At 41.8% G+C, this 19519-nt stretch overlaps 2 protein-coding genes across 2 annotated transcripts; one reads left to right on the top strand and one right to left on the bottom strand.

Moving 5' to 3' along the window:
- Positions 1-11802: 11802 nt before the first annotated feature.
- On the bottom strand, positions 11803-15592 carry cmpk2 (cytidine monophosphate (UMP-CMP) kinase 2, mitochondrial). The gene is made up of 5 exons (XM_005942334.3): positions 14538-15592; positions 14170-14284; positions 13578-13779; positions 13149-13382; positions 11803-12266 (listed from the first exon to the last, which is right to left on the bottom strand). The coding sequence occupies exons 1-5, from the start codon at positions 15129-15131 to the stop codon at positions 12146-12148; spliced, it is 1266 nt and encodes a 421-aa protein (XP_005942396.1). The 5' UTR covers positions 15132-15592; the 3' UTR covers positions 11803-12145.
- Positions 15593-15700: 108 nt separating this feature from the next.
- rsad2 (radical S-adenosyl methionine domain containing 2) lies at positions 15701-18078 on the top strand. Its single transcript, XM_005942335.3, has 6 exons — positions 15701-16121; positions 16204-16365; positions 16480-16709; positions 16791-16940; positions 17512-17544; positions 17769-18078. Exons 1-6 carry the CDS (start codon positions 15803-15805, stop codon positions 17931-17933), a joined length of 1059 nt encoding a protein of 352 aa, XP_005942397.1. The 5' UTR covers positions 15701-15802; the 3' UTR covers positions 17934-18078.
- The last annotated feature ends 1441 nt before the right edge of the window (positions 18079-19519 follow it).

Genomic DNA, 19519 nt, shown 5'->3' on the forward strand with positions numbered 1-19519 from the left:
AGGGCTATAATCCATCAGTAACCTTTCCTCCCACATGCTCTGCACATCTGCACATGTAAGTACACATAAACTCACTAACTGTGACTAGCTCGTGTAACCCCTACCGACAAACTCCATCCACCCCACTGTTGGTTGTTTGATGAAAACCAGAATGCCCCACAAGATCACACAAATCCCCCCCCTTTAACTTTCCAACAACTTTAGCTTCATAGACCAAACTCTGTCTGTGTTGACAATATTTAATGCCCAGGGATTATCTTCAGGGTTCAACAAAGATTTTTAGACCGCTGCTGTCTCACTGAGGGTTTACACAAGCTTTTGATAGATATCCCCAATTCTATTAAGCAGCTGTGTACTGTGGGTTTAGTTGTACCCTCTGGAGTGCTGCATCACTTTTTAGTGCACTGTAGTTTTATGTTAATTGTAGCAGTCTTCGTCTAGGTGCCAGCTGGGAAACCGAGGAATATCCAAAGCTGTCATCGGCACCTTGTTCTTAAGCCCTAAAACACAGAGTGTTCATAGACAGTCATCTTTCCTTTTAAAGGTAAAAATGTTTGTCTCTCTTTGCTCCGGTCGCCAAATAATATGTTTGAAAATTACCCAGGAATGAGAGATCTAAGCCAGCCTACTACATTTTATAAACACTATGATACAAGTGAGGAAGCCAGAAAAAGTGGAAAACCACATGCTTAATTATAACACACAGCTGAAGCAATCCATTTTCCTTTTACCAGTGGAGTAAGTAGAATAACCCAAGATTGCATGATTCTGTTGGAATAATTCATTTTTTGTGGTTGCCACGTTGTTTAAAGGGTGTAGAGGCATTGAAACTTGGCTGGCTTTACAAGTGAGAGAAATGAGAGCTTTCAACCTCCGGCCAGGTTTTGCCTGGAACAAGGCAATCTTCTTCGCTCACAGAGCCTGCATTTTTAATGAGAACATCTGCTCCGGTGGCCCTCTGGTGGAACCGAGGCTTGCTTAATCACACAGTCGAGCCCCTCAAGTCTGTTGCAGTGGGATCTGCTCAGCCCAGTGATCAGACAGAGCTCACCACTTTGCACTAGAGCAAAGTCCTTGCTGGTTGACTGGGTGGAGAAGGTGTTGGAGGGGGCAGAGCAGAGGCACTACATTTGATGCAAACTTTATCCAGGGGAATTGTAGCTGAGACAGTGAAAGATGCAGTCAGAGTAAAAGCCTAGTGCTGCATGTGAGGTCTGTGTGCTATAAGTGGGCTTCTGACTCAGAGGAAATCTGTTTCTCTCATTTGCTCAGTAAAGATCCATTTGAAAAAGGTGTCGTAATCTCACGGGCTTGGAAAATTTACATATTCTATAGGTAATACAGTGGTTAGTGCTGTCACCTGAAGCAAGATAGTGCCAGGATTGAATCCACCAGCTGGTTATGCTCCTTCTATGTGGAGTTTGTATGTTTACCCTGCACGTGTGTGGGTGCTCCCTGGATGCTCAAGCTTTTTTCCGTATACCAGAGATATACATGCTAGGATAATTGGTGATTGTAAATGGCCTGCAAGTGTGAACTTGTTGTCTGTCTTTTTATATTAACTCTGTAATGGACTGGCGATCTGTTCAGGGTGTACTTTGCCCTTTACCCTGTGACAGCTGGGGGCTCCTGAATTCGAGAACTGGATAGGAAAATGGAGGGATGGATAAAACGATGTTGACTGGTACATAAAGTGACAATTTCTTTTTCACTAGTGGTCAAAAAAATATGTTTAGTAAATAAGAACTGTTTCAGAAAGCATCTGCAATAGTGTGAGAGGTTACTATGGAGAATAGAACACAACTTCTCAATATCTTCACCCACCTACGACTATACAACTATACACACTTGGCAAAACAATTTTATATTTCAAAAACTAACTCAATTGGGTGGCACAGGTGGTGCACCGGTTAGCATTGTCACTACACAGAAAGAAGATCCTGGATTCAAACCGGTCTTTGAAGGGCCTTTCTGACTTTCTCTCATATTCCAAAGAAATGCATTTTAGGGTAACTGGTGACTCTAAATTGGCTGTAGGTGTGAGAGAGAGTGCGAATGGTTCTCTGTCCAGGGTGTACCCTGCCTTCCCCCCTGTCACAGCTAACATAGCCTCCAGTCCCCCAAGACTTGAAATGGATAAATGGATGTATAATTGTATTTTGTCTCTCATCTAGGATAATAAATCATTATATTTCTATCCATAAATAACTGCATATTATAACTGAAAAACTATCACACATAAGTACATCACTAAAACCGTTGGGCTTTAGCTGTGCCTTTTGAGATTTTTTTTTCATCTTCTAAAAGCATCTATTATCCCGTCTGTAGCTACTGTACGAGAGAATTCAGTAGAGACTTTCACAGCCTAGAATGGGTAATTTTAACAATTACTTACAGCAAATTAAATGCAAAATACTGTAAGATATTTTTCAAGTACACTGCAGCATCTTTTGTACTTTTGTTATACTCTCTCATGTTAAAGAACAGTAATTAAAGAACACGGTTAAAAAGGAATTGCTTCACTCTTCTTTCTGATGAAGAAAAGCACTATAGTTGCATTAGATCACTGGAGTGCCTGCAGTTGAATGAATCTGAGATGTAGGGTTAGGGTTCGGGATCTGTAAAAGCATGCCTTTTTTAATTTTGGTGTGACTGTGGTGCTGAGTAGATTTGTAGTCACATAACCGTTACATAAAGAGAACATTTTTCTTTATGAATTTTGATGTGTCCATGTGCATTCGCTCACAACACACTTTGTGAATGTGTAAGTTTCGAATGTGTGTCAGTGAGAGAGACCCTCTTAGCACACTGAGTACAGTGAAATATGAGCTGTTGCGATAGTATGAAACTTGTAGCCTCTGGTTGAACCTCCAGTGAGGCCCACCTCTGCCTCCACCACCACCAATTAGGATAGCACACATAATGCAACCTGAAAGATGCACTGAGCCTGGCAGCTTTATAAACATCCTCCCTTGTCTACGGCCAGTGCTCACAGCCCCGTCTTCTCTGCTCAGCTTTGTGCATGGGTGTGGGTGTAAGTGTGTGCATCAGGCGTGACTGTGTACGTGAGCGCCGAGAGTGATAGAGCCTCCCTCCCAGGGATGCACTCCCATCCTGACAGGGGGTGTTATAGTTATTGCTCTTTCTTTCTCTCTCCCTCTCTCTTGACTACATTATCTTATCTGATTACTCTCTGAGCCAAGATGCGCAGACATGCTGGAGACTGCAGTGTAATATAACATGCCTCTATATGAGTTGTGGTTGCTACATGAGATATGCCACCGCACACATCATACTACCGGTAACATCAGACTTGTCTGCTTGCCTCAGAGACCTGACAGCCTCATTGTTATTAACCATGCACAAAAACTGAAGCACAGACAGCCCAGCATGTCAATGCTGCAACAAACCTGTGTAATTACCCCATAAATCAAAGCAATCTCTGGCCATGCTCTGGCCAATTTATCTGCAAACCTGGATTTAATGTGTACAGGGAGGTTGCCTTGCCCCTTGACTTGTGTGCACTTCACAATTGAATAAGGTGTTCTGCGAGGGCGTTTAAACCACAGCAGTGAATGATGCCTCTTGCTTATGCAGTCTCCATATCTTCAATTGAAAGATAGCTTTCCCAGCTTTGAATAATAAAGCGGCAGTGAAACTGTAGCCTACCATCAGTATACAGCACTATTAAATAATCCACAGTGTTTTCAGTGGCCTGTGGGGACAATGTAGAGGATGGTATAAACATTAGAGTCAGGAACAACCCTCCAGTAAGCCGTTTTTACGGCATGCGAACAGGTGTGATCCCTGCCTCTCTGCTTTCACACAACTGTGAGAAGTAATAAGAGACATCAAGCATAGGATTGTGCTACAGGCTGCAAGAACACATTCTGCTTGAAGTATATCCAAATGATAGTCTTCTTAAAGCAGTATAACAGGGTATGAATACAGTCTGAATATTAAATAAACCAAAAAGCTTTGAGTTTTGTTGCAAGCATGCGGCTGACACACTGGCATACTGCAAGGCCTATCACGTGGTTGCATCAGACGTACCGTAAAGTAGAGGAGTTAACTTTAAATGGGCCACCGTGTTGCTCCAATCCATCATTCACGGAGCAGTCTTACTAGTTTGAGGTCAGAGGAAAAGATCAGTTGTTTACGAGAGCAGAAAATCCAGGTCAGACTGAAAAAAGAAGGAGGATGTGAGATTATAGGATTTAAAGTGATAGAAAGACACCTATTTCCACTGACACATACTCACTGCTAGGGTGGTCTTCTACGTAGAAGAGAGACACGCCTTCTTCTCACATTTCTGTAGATGCAGTTAATAAAATATTCTCAATTTCAGATCGTACTTTAAGTGATAATGGCATAATGGCATTCACTCACTCCAGCTTGAAAGCTTGCTTAAAAAGCAAGCATTTTTCATCTTATTTGCATGGTTTGATACTTTGTTCTTTTATTCTCTATTTCAGTGTCAAAGTAAGCAATGAATGTTGCTTTAGATACTTCCATGAAGTCTTGTAGAACAAAAAGGAAAGATGATGCCAGATTTGGAAGATTGACAGAAAGGGTTTACAAGCAACTAGAGATTAGATTAGATAGTCCTGCAAAGCGAGGTGGGTGTCTCTAGGCTGACATGGCTTTACCAGAGAAATCCAATGGACCAGTAAATTTTCAAATTAAAGCACTGCACTATGCATATTAATTATGCCAAGATGGAGAAATATTACCCCAAAGTTTCTTTCTTATTGTTAAATCTCCATTAGTTACTTCAGAGTAAGAGTGATCATCTGGAATTACACCGATGTATCACAGTAGATTATCCTGCTTTATTTTATACTGTTTTCCATTTCCAACAGTCTGCTTCACAGTGGATTGGCTGTCACAGAGATTTCCTCCCATGTTATGAATGCAAGCCTTTGTTGCATGCATCTGTAAGATAGATCTAACCTTTGTAATAGTATCTTTGTCTTTTGTTGCTAGACTTCCTCCAGGGTAACCCAGAGGTCAGTCTTTGTCAAGTGGTTAAGATATTTAAAAACGATTTGAAAACTAAAACTATTGCAACTGATGCCATGCCCTACATGTTAAATGCAAATCCAATTTGAGACCAAACAAAACTAAGTTAACCGCTAAACAGCAAAACTAAGAGTTTAGTAATTACAGAAGAAATACCTTAGAGACATGAGAATGTGGACCCCCTTGCCTAAATCTGTCATTACTGTAAATACTTCTATATGTGCATATGGAACAAAAGAAACACAGTACACGCAAAGACATAAGACTTTTTTTCTTCAGGCTAGACCTATACAATTTTAAATTAGCTCGACTCCTCCACAGATCCCCTGGAAACATTCCAGAAGATTATTTTTTAAAGACAACAACAAGTCATTAAAATGAAAGATCATTTAATATTCACTGTTTATTCTTCTGTATTGCTGTGCTGTGAGAACGCTTTAAATTAGCCGGAGAAGCGGATACCTTTGGGTGCACTATCGCGTGCGTGTGTGTTGCAAGACTGCCAGTCTTTTGCTCAAATGAGCGTTAATGATACATCAGTCAAAACTACTCCACAACTTAACAGTATAGGGAATTTTAATACGTGTATAGTGTTGAGTTGTAACTATACATTGGCATTTTTACTAATGACTCTTAGGGATACATTTAATAGAAAGATTATACAGAAATGCGAAACCTGTAAAATGTTTAATAGAAAATCCATGGCGTTTAACAAAAAGGATGTAATCCACTCCATATAACTGCTGATATAAATGTCAGGTCAAAACTGTTGTTTAACAATGATGTTTTCAGGCTTTTCATGCTGGTTTATTTAAGTATTTTTTAATACCTAAAAAATACTGACAAAGAAAAAAAAATTTCAGCTAAATTTTGCTGATTTTGCTTTATATTCTGAGCGACTGGGATTTTCAATACCGAAATGAAGTTTCTAAGAAGTTCATAAAGTCCTGCAGTTGTCTTTTTAGGCACTATATTAAATCTCTGGCAAGAAAACTTCTCGCAGGAGCATCATACCCACCTCAGTCAGATAAAAACTGGCCACTTTAAGTCAAACATGATGCTGCATCGAATAGGCAGGATTAATCATCTCCCTGCAACAGAGCTGAGCTGCTCCATCTTGGCCCGCAGGAGACATCAAACGTACTCCCCCTGCCCGCCTGCCTACTGTTTCCCCTGGAGAGACAGAGATGGGTTAGAGAGTAGAGACTGGCCTCTGGTAGTGCAACTCTCTGTGGAGTCTATATTGATTACACCTGCCACCAGCGGCTAGCTGGAGCTGTGTACTCTGACAGCTGGCAGCACAGGGCGAGATGGATAACTGCTCGAGTCGGGTTTTAGCCAGCTACATCATCACTTGGCTCTGTAGAGGTAGTTAGGAAAGCAAAAGTTTCTCTTTTTTTTCTTTTTCTTTCTACTGGTTTTTTTTTTTTTAAGTTTACTTCTTTATAGTGTGCTTTACCTTGTTTCTTGTTTCAGTGTTTCTTGGCTTTTCTGTTATGGCACATATTTCATCTCAGGCACGAGGAATCCACTTTCTGTTGTACCTGTGAATGTCTACTTATAAAGTCGTAGAAAACACAAAGCAGGATGAGGCCTTGGCTCTTTCATCACAACGTCCTTTCTCCACATCTTATTATACGTATGCTTGACTTCAGAACTTACTCGCTAAAGTTTTCTTTTCAGAGATGGACAGCTTTAAAAGTGAGTAGGTCTTAGATTTATAAAATCATGTCTACTGTTAAACCATACCCCCGAGGACAACTCATTAAACTCTGTTTAGAAGTCAGAAGGATTGAGTTGTGGGAAGAGTTGGGAGGTGAATCCAGAGTAAATCCCTTTTTTCCTGTTAGCTCACTGTCCCTTCAGCTGGCTGCGAGGTATATGGTGTTGATTATGGAGATGAGAGCCATAAACTCAATATTTTCCGTGCTGAAGTGAGAAGACTGTAAAGCAAGCAAACACACTCTCCCTCTCACACGGGCGAGCCAGAGAGTGAGCAAGCTAAATGGGTGTAGAGGGATTCAGATGGCTTAGTCGGGATAGGAACTGGGATCTAGTGGTATGTTTCTCTTATTTGTGTCTCTGCCTCTCTCCCTGCTTTTCTCTCTCTTTTTATCACTGTGCTTTCTCACCCCAAAGGCCTTATTTGCAATCCTTTGCTTCTCACGCTGCAGTCTGTGACAACAGCACAGGTTGAAACATAAGCCTCACCAAAATCTCAGTTATTTCATTTTAAAAAATACACTGACTTAAAACCATTATAAATTAAAGGCAAAATGTTATGTAAATTGCACAGTTTGGTGTACTTTTGCAGAGTTTAGCAAACATTTGCTCTGCTTAATGATTCATATCCTTCAGAATTATTCTGATTTTCTTTGTCAGTCTGTGCGTTTGTAATTCCTCACTTCTCCGCGAGTGCAGCTTCCCCCAACCACCCTGGATCTGTCTGTGGTAGTGTTCATCAAAGACCGGTGACTCCCCAGATACTGTTACAAGAAACCAGGATCAAGTTGCTCTACTTTTATTTATGTGTAGTGCCGGGAGTTTAAATATCTTCCTGCGATGTGAGAGCTCGGTCTGTTTTGACCCAGCCATTACTTCTGTGGCGGGGACCACAGAAAGAAAAAAAAAGAAAAACAGACCTGCATGCCTCATGAGAGACTGAATCAAAAAGTAAGACCAGAGATGTGGAGGAAGGGAGAGAGACAGCCAGTCAGTTTAGGTATTTTGAGAGTTAGTCATCCACTTGCCTGTCAAGCAAGCAGCTTCTCTGCTGTTTGCTGATGCCCGACGAAGCAGAAGACATGCCTAAACATTAATGGAACTAAAACAAAAATAAACCATTTTCATGTATAAAGAGAGATGCGCATACAAAGCTGCGTAGAACTTGGCAGTGCTGCCTTTCATTTATTCCTCTGGGGAAGAAGGACGGTGTTTGTATGTTCGGAAAAGGGGAGGGAAAGAAAAAAAACATGGCACACAAGGAACATTCCAGGTTTGCCACAGGAAATCAATTTATTTGAGAGGGCAGCCGGGCTAAAAATAGGGAAGCCCCAAAACAATAGTGTTGGAATTAATTGCCCAGATTTTTGTGAGAAGGCAAGAAGACTCAAGAGAGCCAAAGTTTGTTCTCCGTCTTGTTTTCAAATGTGTGTTATGGAAATATTAGTCTGGTCTAGTTGTCATGTTATTTTGTTTTGGTATATTTCTGCTTGTCTGGAGCTGTCAAACAGAACTGAATCTCAATCATTTTCTTCCCCGACTTACCACTCGTCAACACATCTGCCAGCTGCCTTATTTGACAGGATATGATGATTTATCACAAGTTCTCCGCAGTAAATAGACAATAACTGTTTTGTCACACTCCACCGAGTTCTAACTGGGTTTTTGGGAGTGTGTGAGGGAGTGCTGTAGGGGCCTTATGGGGGCTGATGTGTCGTTTTTAATGAGATCTCACAGCAGTGTTTAAATATTTAACCGTTCCTGGTGAAGCCTCCCCAACAGCCGCCAGGCAAAACTGGTGAGGTTTCATGCAATCATCACAAACTATACTAAACCTATCCCCCGAAAACATCAGAAAATAAGCACAACCTGAATACATAATGGCATTATGAATACACAGCCTGCTGTGCCTAATACCTGCACCTATCGACAGACATGCCGTCTTTGCCTCTGCAAATAAGCAACATGACAAAGGGTGAGCGTGATGATGAAAAGCTGTTGAATTATACATCTGTTTTTTGATGGGATATTTTCAAAACTTTTCTTTCCTCCCCCCCACCCAACAAAGTAATCCCCATTTTGAGCTTTTTCTGTATGTTTCTGAGAAACATTTCACCAGCGATCAGTTCAACTCCTACACTCTTCATGTTTTTACATCCCACCGCCCGTCAGTCACAGAGAATGGTGCTGGGGTGTCTGCCACCACCTGCTGTGTTCAGAGAGACGTTTCGATGGTGTGCTTGCATACGCGGTGTTTGTGTGTACAATAGTGGAAGTGTCTGAAGGGCATGTTATGTTAGGGTGAGTGACTGTTGAGGAGATTGGTCTGGATGGACAAATAATTGTATTAAGATTTAGGGTCAAAGAAGACTAAAAATAAATCTGATTGTTTTGTTAATCATCTAACTTGGTCTGATGACATAAACTGGGTGATGAAATCAAAATACTTGTCCTTAAAGGTGTTTAAATAGCTCTAAAATATGAGTTTATGAGGCTGTACTCTGATTTAAATTTCCTTATAAATATCATTTGGGTTTTTTTTAATCACAAATGTAAAATAGGAGACTTTAGTTGGTATTTGAAGCCGCTCGTGTGCTGTATTTGGAGGTGCGAGCAGTAGCAAGGGGAATCTGGAGGGACCTGAGCCCACAGATGGCAGCGTACGCGACATCTCCCATCACTCTCAACACTTCCACCCCCTTTTCCTGCATCCTCTCCTCTTTCCAGTCTTCCCCTAGGCTTCTCTTCCTTCTTTTATCCCCCCCCCCTCCCCCCACTGTAGACAGCCCATCCCTGCCAAACTTAGCTCTCCCAAAATCCACCACCACTCCATCCGGTTGCTGCTCTGAGGTCTCACTGATTGAAAGGAGCATTATTACCTCCCGCTATCCTGCCCATCCACTGTGGAAAATGTTGCTTATTTGACAGTGGATGCATACAGATATTGCTATAGAGGGTCTTTAGAGTTTGGCAGACACTTGGTGCCAAATCATATGCATGACTCCTCTTGCCATGCCGCTTCATGTGGCTGCCAAATGAGGTTCACTCGGGTTTTTGTCAAGGGACCTAGACTATTATTCAACACCCCCTCCCCCCCCACACACACACACACACACCCCAACAAGCCACACTCCTAACATGCACACACACCCACACACAATATGAAAACCTGTGCTTCCTCAGTGCCCTCTTTCCCTCTCCCAACCTGTACCAGCCCTATGCCCTCCCACTCCCCTCCTGCCTATGCCTTCAGTCTCCATACCACACTCATTATTAATGATCTAAGGGACAGCTTTCATTTGATCTATTACTTAGGACGGGACGGCGGCTGCTGTGCTGCTGCATCCCTGCTGGATCTTTAATTATTTCATGGAGGGCTTTCCTCCTCTCCGCTGCTCCTTCTCTGTTGTGCAGATGAAATATTGAAGTTGAGGAGTGTAGTGCAAAGTGGCCCCATACAGAGTAAGGTGTGTGTCTGTGTGCGTGTCTCCTCTGCTTTTGTAAGTGTACAGTGCATTTGTGTGCACAGACATATATCTGTAAGGCCGAGTTTCTGCCGCTCTCAGATGGATCTTAGTTTTTCATTATATGAGGCTCCGACTTTTATCTTGAAACTTTAAGTAGTGAAGTCACAGATTGGAAGCAGATTGCGTTAGTTATTAACTTCTTCCTCGAACTGCAATTCAGCTTTGAAATATTTTCAGTGGGTGAATATGTGAGTTCTTGTTGTTGTTAAGACTCCAGAGTATATTCTGGCTATCTGACAAAAGAAATAGCCACAAATGTTTCCAAAAGGAAAAAGAAAATGCTACGACAAATGTGAACAGAATTATTTCGCTGCATGTGTAATGCGATGTGATTATGGGCCATAAATGTTGTATTACGGCTGTGTTGAGGCATGATATCACCGCTAACTTTTTGTTGCCAAAAATATCAGCGCTTAACAACATCTGACGGGGAAATGTGGCTGACACTGCTAGCGCACACAGCTTTGCATTCAGGTATGAAATATGGCAGGAGGCCTAATTGGCTTGCTCTCCCAACTTCATACATTTTGGACTCTCTGTGTTAATGGTAATCAAAATTCCACATGGTCTATACTACATTCATTCTGTGCCATACAGAACATCCACTGAGGCACGGGGCAGCTAAGGAGCTTATGAATTCAGCAAACTGTACACAGCTGCCTCATGTAGGAAACCATACTCTATAAACATAATGACTTAATTTTAGTCTGTGTGACGGCATGCGATGGTAAGATTTGCATCCGCAGCACCTCTGCATTCAGTAAAACACTGAATTGCTATAACTGGTAGAAAGAGTGATTCCATGCACTTATGTGGGGGACCAATGAAATGACATTGATATACAGCGCTCCATTAATTGCCATATGAATAGGGTCTGCATTGCTTGGCACTCTGCTGATGCATCGCAGTAAAAGAGATGGGTCACTCTGTCTTCTCCACCCTGCAGCTTTGCCAAGCTCATAATTACTAAAACCCCCAATTAATCTTCCCATCACATAGGCCAAATATACACTTCCTCCCTATATAAATGAGTTACAGTATATGCTCTTAGTAGATGTGCATGATTGTGTGTGTGTGTTTTACAAAAGTAGGCGTGTGTACATTTACGTGTCAACTTGAAAATGCCAGTGCTTATGAGAGCATCAAGTACAGATAGTGCCATGTGATCTTAGTGAATCACTTGTGTCAGTATCACACAGCTGAGTTCATGTTCTTGCAAACAGAGCAGGACATTGTGCTCATGTTCATAGCCAGTTATATAAGCAACACAAACATGCAGCTATACACAGTTTGTAGAAGAGAAAACACAAACAGATGTTTAGTGTCATTTTCTTTTAATTCAAAAACTTTTTTTAACAAGTGAAAATATGTTATCCGAAGATAGACTGGGTTCTGCATTTATTTTAACAAGCTAACATTCAACGTACATTTTAAGATTTGTTTTTTCTTATTTGTGCATTTTGATTCAATCTGCAGTAACTCGTCGCCCTTATATAAATGTTCCTATCCACTTTGCGAGCGTCAGTCTGCAAAAAAAAAAAAGTGCTGCTACAAGGTATCTGAAGGCTACACAGTGTCTAATTTCTGAGAGGTCACAACAGTCGTTAGATGTACACTTCTTCCTGACAATACATTAGTGTGAGTATGTGTGCGTGTGTGTGTCTACATGAATATGTATTTCTGATTGTAGCATGCAGTTCTGGCCCCTGGCATTCAACCTTTACACGTTATGAATAGAATCTCTTCTCCACACTCCAATCTGCCCACTAGTCTGTCTGCAATCACATTTACGATGCCTTACTGGCACCTAGTGGTGACGGGATGCACTGCATACACTTGATGCTTGACTGCCAGCAGGGGAGATGGAGAGTTGTTTACAAGTGGCATTTGCCCCTAATTAAAAGCAGTACTTGTTGGAGCACTCGGTCTGCAGAAGGACTAGCATCCACAGTAACACAAGCTGGGCCGCTGATCCTCCGATAAGCCTCCTCCACTCTGCGCACACACACACGCAAACATTGGTCAAGGAGTGAAGGAAGCGTGCAGCACAAGACAAATTTTAGTATTGTGATTGCTTACAGCTTTGCTGCACAGTAAGGTATACAATACAGTACATTTTTGAGAAACAACACAGATGGCTCAGAGTTCTGCTATTCCTGTTACCAGTGAAGAATTGTCCTTTTGATAGTGGCGGGCCAAGTCTGCAGAATCCCTCACTCATTCACAGGCTGACTGTCAACTCCCTCCATTTTCTAATTCTGCAGGCCCAACATCTGGCTGTCCCGTGTGGAAAGGCCATTATGTCAGGACAGAAGACGAATGAAAGTAGCCATCGACCTGTCTGTGTAGCAACTAACTAGGCCGGCAGTGCCTGCCAGTTTTGACCAGCTTAATGGAGCACAGCAGCTCAGCAACTAATCACCTGCTCTTTCTCATCAGCTGCCTCTCCCATGGGACCGTAATTGATTGTTAAGTGTTTGATGGATCAGACGAAGACTGAGCTGACTTGACTGTGAATCCACAGTCGGGTTTGTACTGATCTTCGCTTTCATGCTCTAACACTCATACTTTTTCTTCTTTTTCTTTTTCTTTAATATAAGTATAACATAGCGGAGCCTTTCATTTTTGTCTGACGTGCCTGACATCACCAAGTCTGGGTACCTAGAATCATCATACTTGTCCTCAATCAGATTAAGAGTGCCAGCAATATGCACAGAGAACTACTTTAAAAGATCCATATTAATGTTATCACAAGTTCACAACCAATTATTTACGCTTTCAGTCTAAATGGGCATTTTCACTTGCTTGATGAGTGTTCTAATGCAAGTATAATGCTAACTGAGTAAATAATACATTATGCATAAGCACTCCAACTACCTGAGTCTGAACAGCTGGTTGTGATCCAGCTCTTCCTCTTCATCAGTCTTTCCTTGACCTCTGTTTCTCAGTCTCCTCTTCCTTTCCTCGGGGTCAAGTGTGAGTAAGACCACCAGGCTGGGCTGAAACAGGTCGCTAGGCCAACAGTACACCTCTGAACCTTCTCCTGGAAGGTTGCACACTGGACCACTCACCGCTGTGGCGATGGCATAGGCCGCTGTGCTGTGCCAAAATCTGGGGACAGGTAATCAATGGTGAATTGAAAGGTGAATGACAGGTGGAAGTCGCATCAGGTGACTTGGTAGCCACTGAATATTGAGTTGTATAGCTCTGGATCTCAGCGGGACCTACAAGTTCTTACAAAAGAAAAAAAAAAGGTCACAAAACAGGCAGACCTCACTCCACCTGCAACATCTCAGCTGTCTTTACCTGTCAACAATGACAGGTGTCTTTGTGCCCTTTAGGCCTATTTGATCTGCTGAGATGTAGTTCCCCAGAGCATAGAAGGCCCTGCGGATGAGGGGTGGCTCCTGATCAAAGCGGGCTCTCCAGGGGGAAAGGCACTCTGGTGGGGATGGCAGAAGAGTGGCCCCCAGTGTATCCTTCAGAGACTCAGTCAGAGTGGTCTTACCTGTGATACAGAGAAGGACAGGAAATAGATTCACCTCAAAACCAAAGAAAACAAAGGTCTGAACATCTTCGAATCACAAAAGGAGGAATTCATCCTTTTTGTTCATATTAAAAGAAACTGCGGTGGCCCTTGAAAAGTTCAACTAAAACTCCCTCTTGAACCACACAGTTGAGGTTTCATGAAGGTTTGAAAATAGTATTAAAGGAGCGAGCTGCACAGTAAACCATTTCAAAGTGATGTAACTTTTCTGAGGTCATGATACATGATATTCCATTAACTGAAGCTCCCTGGCAGATAATGGCTTTAGCGGAGAACAACCAGCCACCACTTTAGGATGACATCTATGCATCAGACTGATCACATATTTATTTATGAGGTAATGGCATTAACCTGTGGCATCCAGGCCCTCTATGACAATAACAGGGAAGTCTGGTTTATTTCTGGCCTCCACCCTGCTGGGCAGCAGCTCCAGCACAGCCTTAGCTTCTGGGATGATGTCACCACACTGCAGAACAGACAAATCAGTTAAGCAGGCAGGAGTGAGTCATAGACTGTGCTGTCAATGAGCGCACACGGTGCTGTGGGCCACCTGGCCCTCCCTGATAGATAAACGTTAGAAGCAAGAGCTCTGGGTCTCTTGGTATAAACTGCTATCCCTACATCCTCCACAAGAGTGCGCCCGTTTGCCAAAATCTTATGCGGTATACTAAAATAAACATAAAACAGCCTTGTAAACATTAGAATGAGAAAATACGTACTTTTTTCATCACGTCATAGGCCTCATCAAAGCTGTAGAATACATCTGAATTGATAATGTTGAGAGTAGATGGGTGATATTCTGGCGCTTCTGAGGGTACCACATAGTATCCCTTTGCCACATCCATCACCTGGCTTGCTGTCTCTGACCACATGTGCTGCATCCACTGTTGGCCGTCTTCAGCTGGAGAGTACGAACAAACTAACACTGGGTCATGTTGTATTAAATCACTCAAAAGCCGCTCTATCGGGGAGGAAGTGTCAGAATTCCCTTTTAAAAAGTAACCTTTAACGAGAGAATCCCTGACTTTTGGTAGAAATGAAGACATGGGAGACAAGCGACATTCCGGAGGCAAGTCCCTCAGCAGTTTGTCTTTCAGCTCCCCGTAAAACTTCGCCGTTTTGATTCTGTCTCTGCTGCAGTAAACAAGGACAGAGTAGCACTTGTCACGGTTTTGAACTTCTCTGAACACCCTCGGCACGTCTTCTCCCAGGTGCTTTTCCTTAACAGCAAAATAAAAAGGCGCTCCATTTAACTCCACTGAAAAAACACGAGAGCACCACCGTGGAAGAAGAGACATTGCGTGTTTTGACATCTTGTACACCAGATGCCCTTATCTGTTTCCAAAATATGTCCCGAGACGCATCGTGTGAGCTGAAGGGAAAACGATAGTAACGGCGCCAAACGGAGAAAACGAAACTTTTCGTTTACTGTGAAACGCGTTTATTATTGAAGCCAACGCCTCGCAGGGGCAGCTCAGGAATTCTTTCCAGGAATCCAAGTTGTGTTTCTTGAACGTGTTTAAGGAAAATGAGAGACACCAAGAGACTGGACAAGTAGCGAGGCTGTGAAAACTACAACTGAATGCACCCAGACTCGAAACAGAAACTGTTTTACAAAGAAGCATTTATCACTGAAAGTTTGACCATTAGAGCTAAAGATCTATAAGTCCTGCAATATTTAATGGCATATCGCTACTGTACATAAAGGTCTCTAATAAAGGTTTAATGGACGAATGACACTGTGAAGAAATGCAAAGAATGCGTTGTCATGACGCGCGTAAATTATTTCTTGCATCTCAGCAGGATGGAACCAGGCTAGGTTTCGTTTTCGTTGTTTGTAAACAGAAACTTTTGAGTCGCTCAGCAGCTGACCGACTCCCCACACCCTCTATATAAGATGCGCCCTGCGGGTTTCGGCTTATGACGCGCCAGCATTTATCTTGCAAACATAGCAAGTCTGACAGCACAACTCGTCATTTAAAAAATGGATTTTTCTCCTGCTGTCTCGTCTCCCAGGCTGCTTCTGCGGCGCTTCATCAGCACCATCTACTGCATTTTTGAGATCGCCTTTTCAAAACTCACTTACTGGACAACAGGAGCCTGCAAGGGAACAAACTCATTCGTTGCTGGTGATAAACTGGACCAAAACAAAGACCAAAATCCAATGATCCCAACGAGCGTCAACTACCACTTTACGCGCAAATGTAATTATAGATGTGGATTTTGTTTCCACACTGCAAAAACGTCCTTCGTCCTGCCCCTGGAGGAAGCTAAGACGGGGCTTAAACTTCTAAAGGAATCAGGTGATTTGACAAATTAATAACAATAAGCTTTGTTTTTTGTCAAATTGCTGTGCATGCTATTAAATTTATGTCTTTTTTTAAGGGATGGAAAAGATCAACTTCTCTGGCGGAGAGCCCTTCCTGCATAATAAGGGAGAGTTTGTGGGGAAATTGGTCCAGTACTGCAAACAGGACCTTCAGCTCCCAAGTGTCAGCATTGTCAGCAATGGAAGCATGATCAAAGAAGAATGGTTCCAGAAATATGGTAAGATAGCTAAGTTATTAACAGCTTCTTTTTTTATGGGTACATTCCAGCTGTGCCATATACCATAAAATAATTTACATTTATGATCTCTTTCACTTTAATTTCCTCTTCTAGGTATCTATCTGGACATTCTAGCTATCTCCTGTGACAGCTTTGATGAAGCAACCAACCAGCTGATTGGCAGAACTCAAGGCAGGAAGAGCCACCTTGACAACCTCTTCAAGATCTGCAGCTGGTGCAAGGAGTATAAAGTGGCACTGAAAATCAACTCCGTCATCAACATCTTCAACTATGACGAAGACATGACACAGCAAATCAATTTGATTAATCCTGTCCGCTGGAAGGTAAAAATGAAAAAATAAGTAAATAAATATGTTTGTACGGGATAATCATGGATGTACTGAACGTCTCGTTCTTGTTTTCAGGTCTTTCAGTGCCTGCTGATTGACGGGGAAAACGCAGGCGAGACAGCCCTGAGAGAGGCAGAGAGGTTTGTCATCAGTGATCAGCAGTTTCAGGAGTTTCTGGACAGACACAGCAGCGTCTCTTGCCTTGTTCCTGAGTCTAATGAGAAGGTATAATTCTCAGACATGTGCAGCAAGTATGGCAAATATGTTTAATGCAATAACCATAATGTATTCTGTGGGAAACATGTTTTTCATCCTTTTTTTTTTAAATTTTTGATTTAAGTAAGGGCGTAGAATTAGAGCTTGGTATGCCTAGAGTGAATAAAATGTGAATATTATTATAGTAAACACAGACAATGCACAGTTAAACAAACAAACTATACAAAAGTTGACTTTTGAACACCACTGTCAGTTAGGAATTTTGATGTTGTTTTCTCCTTGTTGCTGTATAGATGGCCACCAAATATAAGGGAATATTTTGGTATAGACTTTTGGTATATTACTATGATAACTTCTAGAATATCCATGTTTCATATCTTTGGTGTGCTCATTCTGTATTACGCCTCAATTTTGCAGCACTATGGCATGAAAAGTAGGAACTAAACATAAATATTAGGTTGAAACATGAGCTCAGGTCATCCTGCCTAAAATAATTCTTTGTTGTGCTGTAATTAATGGTTGAAAATCCAAAGTTAGGATACACAAAAATTAAAATTTGTGGTCTTTTTTGTTTTAATAGATGAGGAACTCCTATCTGATCCTGGATGAATATGTAAGTACTTCAGATTATTGCTAACTGGTAGTGCGGCTGAGCCATTTTATCAGATGTTTAAGTAAAAAAATGAACTGTATGTTTGAGTTATATGAATGTGGATTGCTCAAATTAAGTGAAAAGGCTTGAATTTGGTATAATTGTTTAAATTAGTAACTTGCTAGGCATTTTAGCTGAAGGAAACTTACTTCATATGTTGATTTTTTTCCTTTTTTTTGTTACAGATGCGTTTCCTGGACTGTCGAGGGGGACGGAAGGATCCTTCCAAATCCATCCTTGATGTTGGAGTAAAGGAGGCGATTCGCTTCAGCGGCTTCGATGAAAAGATGTTTCTAAAAAGAGGGGGAAAGTATGTGTGGAGCAAAGCTGATATGAAGCTAGAGTGGTAAAATGATTCTTCAGCTTGTGTTTGATGCTCCTTTGCTAAGTGTTTGCATTGATATGCTCTACAGTATGATCATTTTGCACTAGGAATGTAAATATTCAGATATATCTAGGCGTGTGTGTGTGTTCTGGAGGGGGGGGGGGGGTTATTTGAAGGTTACGGTCACCAAATAGAAGGTGATCCAGAAGTATTGTTCTTCTTTGTTTTTTATTAACTATCTAAATATCTGTCTTTTATGTTAAGCACTTTGGTATACCGCTGGTTTTTAAATATTCTCTATAAATAAAGATGTACTGTATTGTATTGGAAATATATTGTACTGTTTATGATTGTTGAACAAAGTAACATTGAGTGTTATATTCAAATTATAATTTTACACAACAAATTTAGATTGAAGGACAACTTGTCAATGATGTTGTCATAATTAATTTTTTATGTGGTTAAGTAACAAGGCAAAATAAAGTCATTTTTTCCACAATACAGTGGCTTGCAAAAGTATTTGGCCCCCTTGAACTTTCCCACATTTTGTCACATTACAGCCACAAACATGAATCATAGGAGAGCTGATCAGAAATGCAGCCAAGAGGCCCATGGTGACTCTGGACGAGCTGCAGAGATCTACAGCTCAGGTGGGGGAATCTGTCCATAGGACAACTATTAGTCGTGCACTGCACAAAGTTGGCCTTTATGGAAGAGTGGCAAGAAGAAAGCCATTGTTAACAGAAAACCATAAGAAGTCCCGTTTGCAGTTTGCCACAAGCCATGTGGGGGACACAGCAAACATGTGGAAGAAGGTGCTCTGGTCAGATGAGACCAAAATGGAACTTTTTGGCCAAAATGCAAAACGCTATGTGTGGCGGAAAACTAACACTGCACATCACTCTGAACACACCATCCCCACTGTCAAATATGGTGGTGGCAGCATCATGCTCTGGGGGTGCTTCTCTTCAGCAGGGACAGGGAAGCTGGTCAGAGTTGATGGGAAGATGGATGGAGCCAAATACAGGGCATCTTGGAAGAAAACCTCTTGGAGTCTGCAAAAGACTTGAGACTGGGGCGGAGGTTCACCTTCCAGCAGGACAACGACCCTAAACATAAAGCCAGGGCAACAATGGATGGTTTAAAACAAAACATATCCATGTGTTAGAACGGCCCAGTCAAAGTCCAGATCTAAATCCAATCGAGAATCTGTGGCAAGATCTGAAAACTGCTGTTCACAAACGCTGTCCATCTAATCTGACTGAGCTGGAGCTGTTTTGCAAAGAAGAATGGGCAAAGTTAGATGCCATCTCCAGTCTAATCGATCGCAGATTGAACTGCAAAAGCTGCCTACTGACTGAGAGTTTGCAAGAAGCAAGATTCATCTTAGCAAATGGAGAGAAGACCTAAGACGGCAGCTGGTAACTTGCAGCAAAAGGTGGTTCTACAAAGTATTGACTCAGGGGGCTGAATAATTACGCACACCCCACTTTGCAGTTATTTATTTGTAAAAAATGTTTGGAATCATGTATGATTTTCGTTCCACTTCTCACGTGTGCACCACTTTGTGTTGGTCTTTCACGTGGAATTCCAAAAAAATTGATTCATGTT

This window comes from Haplochromis burtoni, unplaced genomic scaffold (genome assembly GCF_018398535.1).
Source record: "Haplochromis burtoni strain Fernald_Lab_line unplaced genomic scaffold, NCSU_Asbu1 Contig_338, whole genome shotgun sequence".
Lineage (NCBI taxonomy): Eukaryota > Metazoa > Chordata > Actinopteri > Cichliformes > Cichlidae > Haplochromis > Haplochromis burtoni.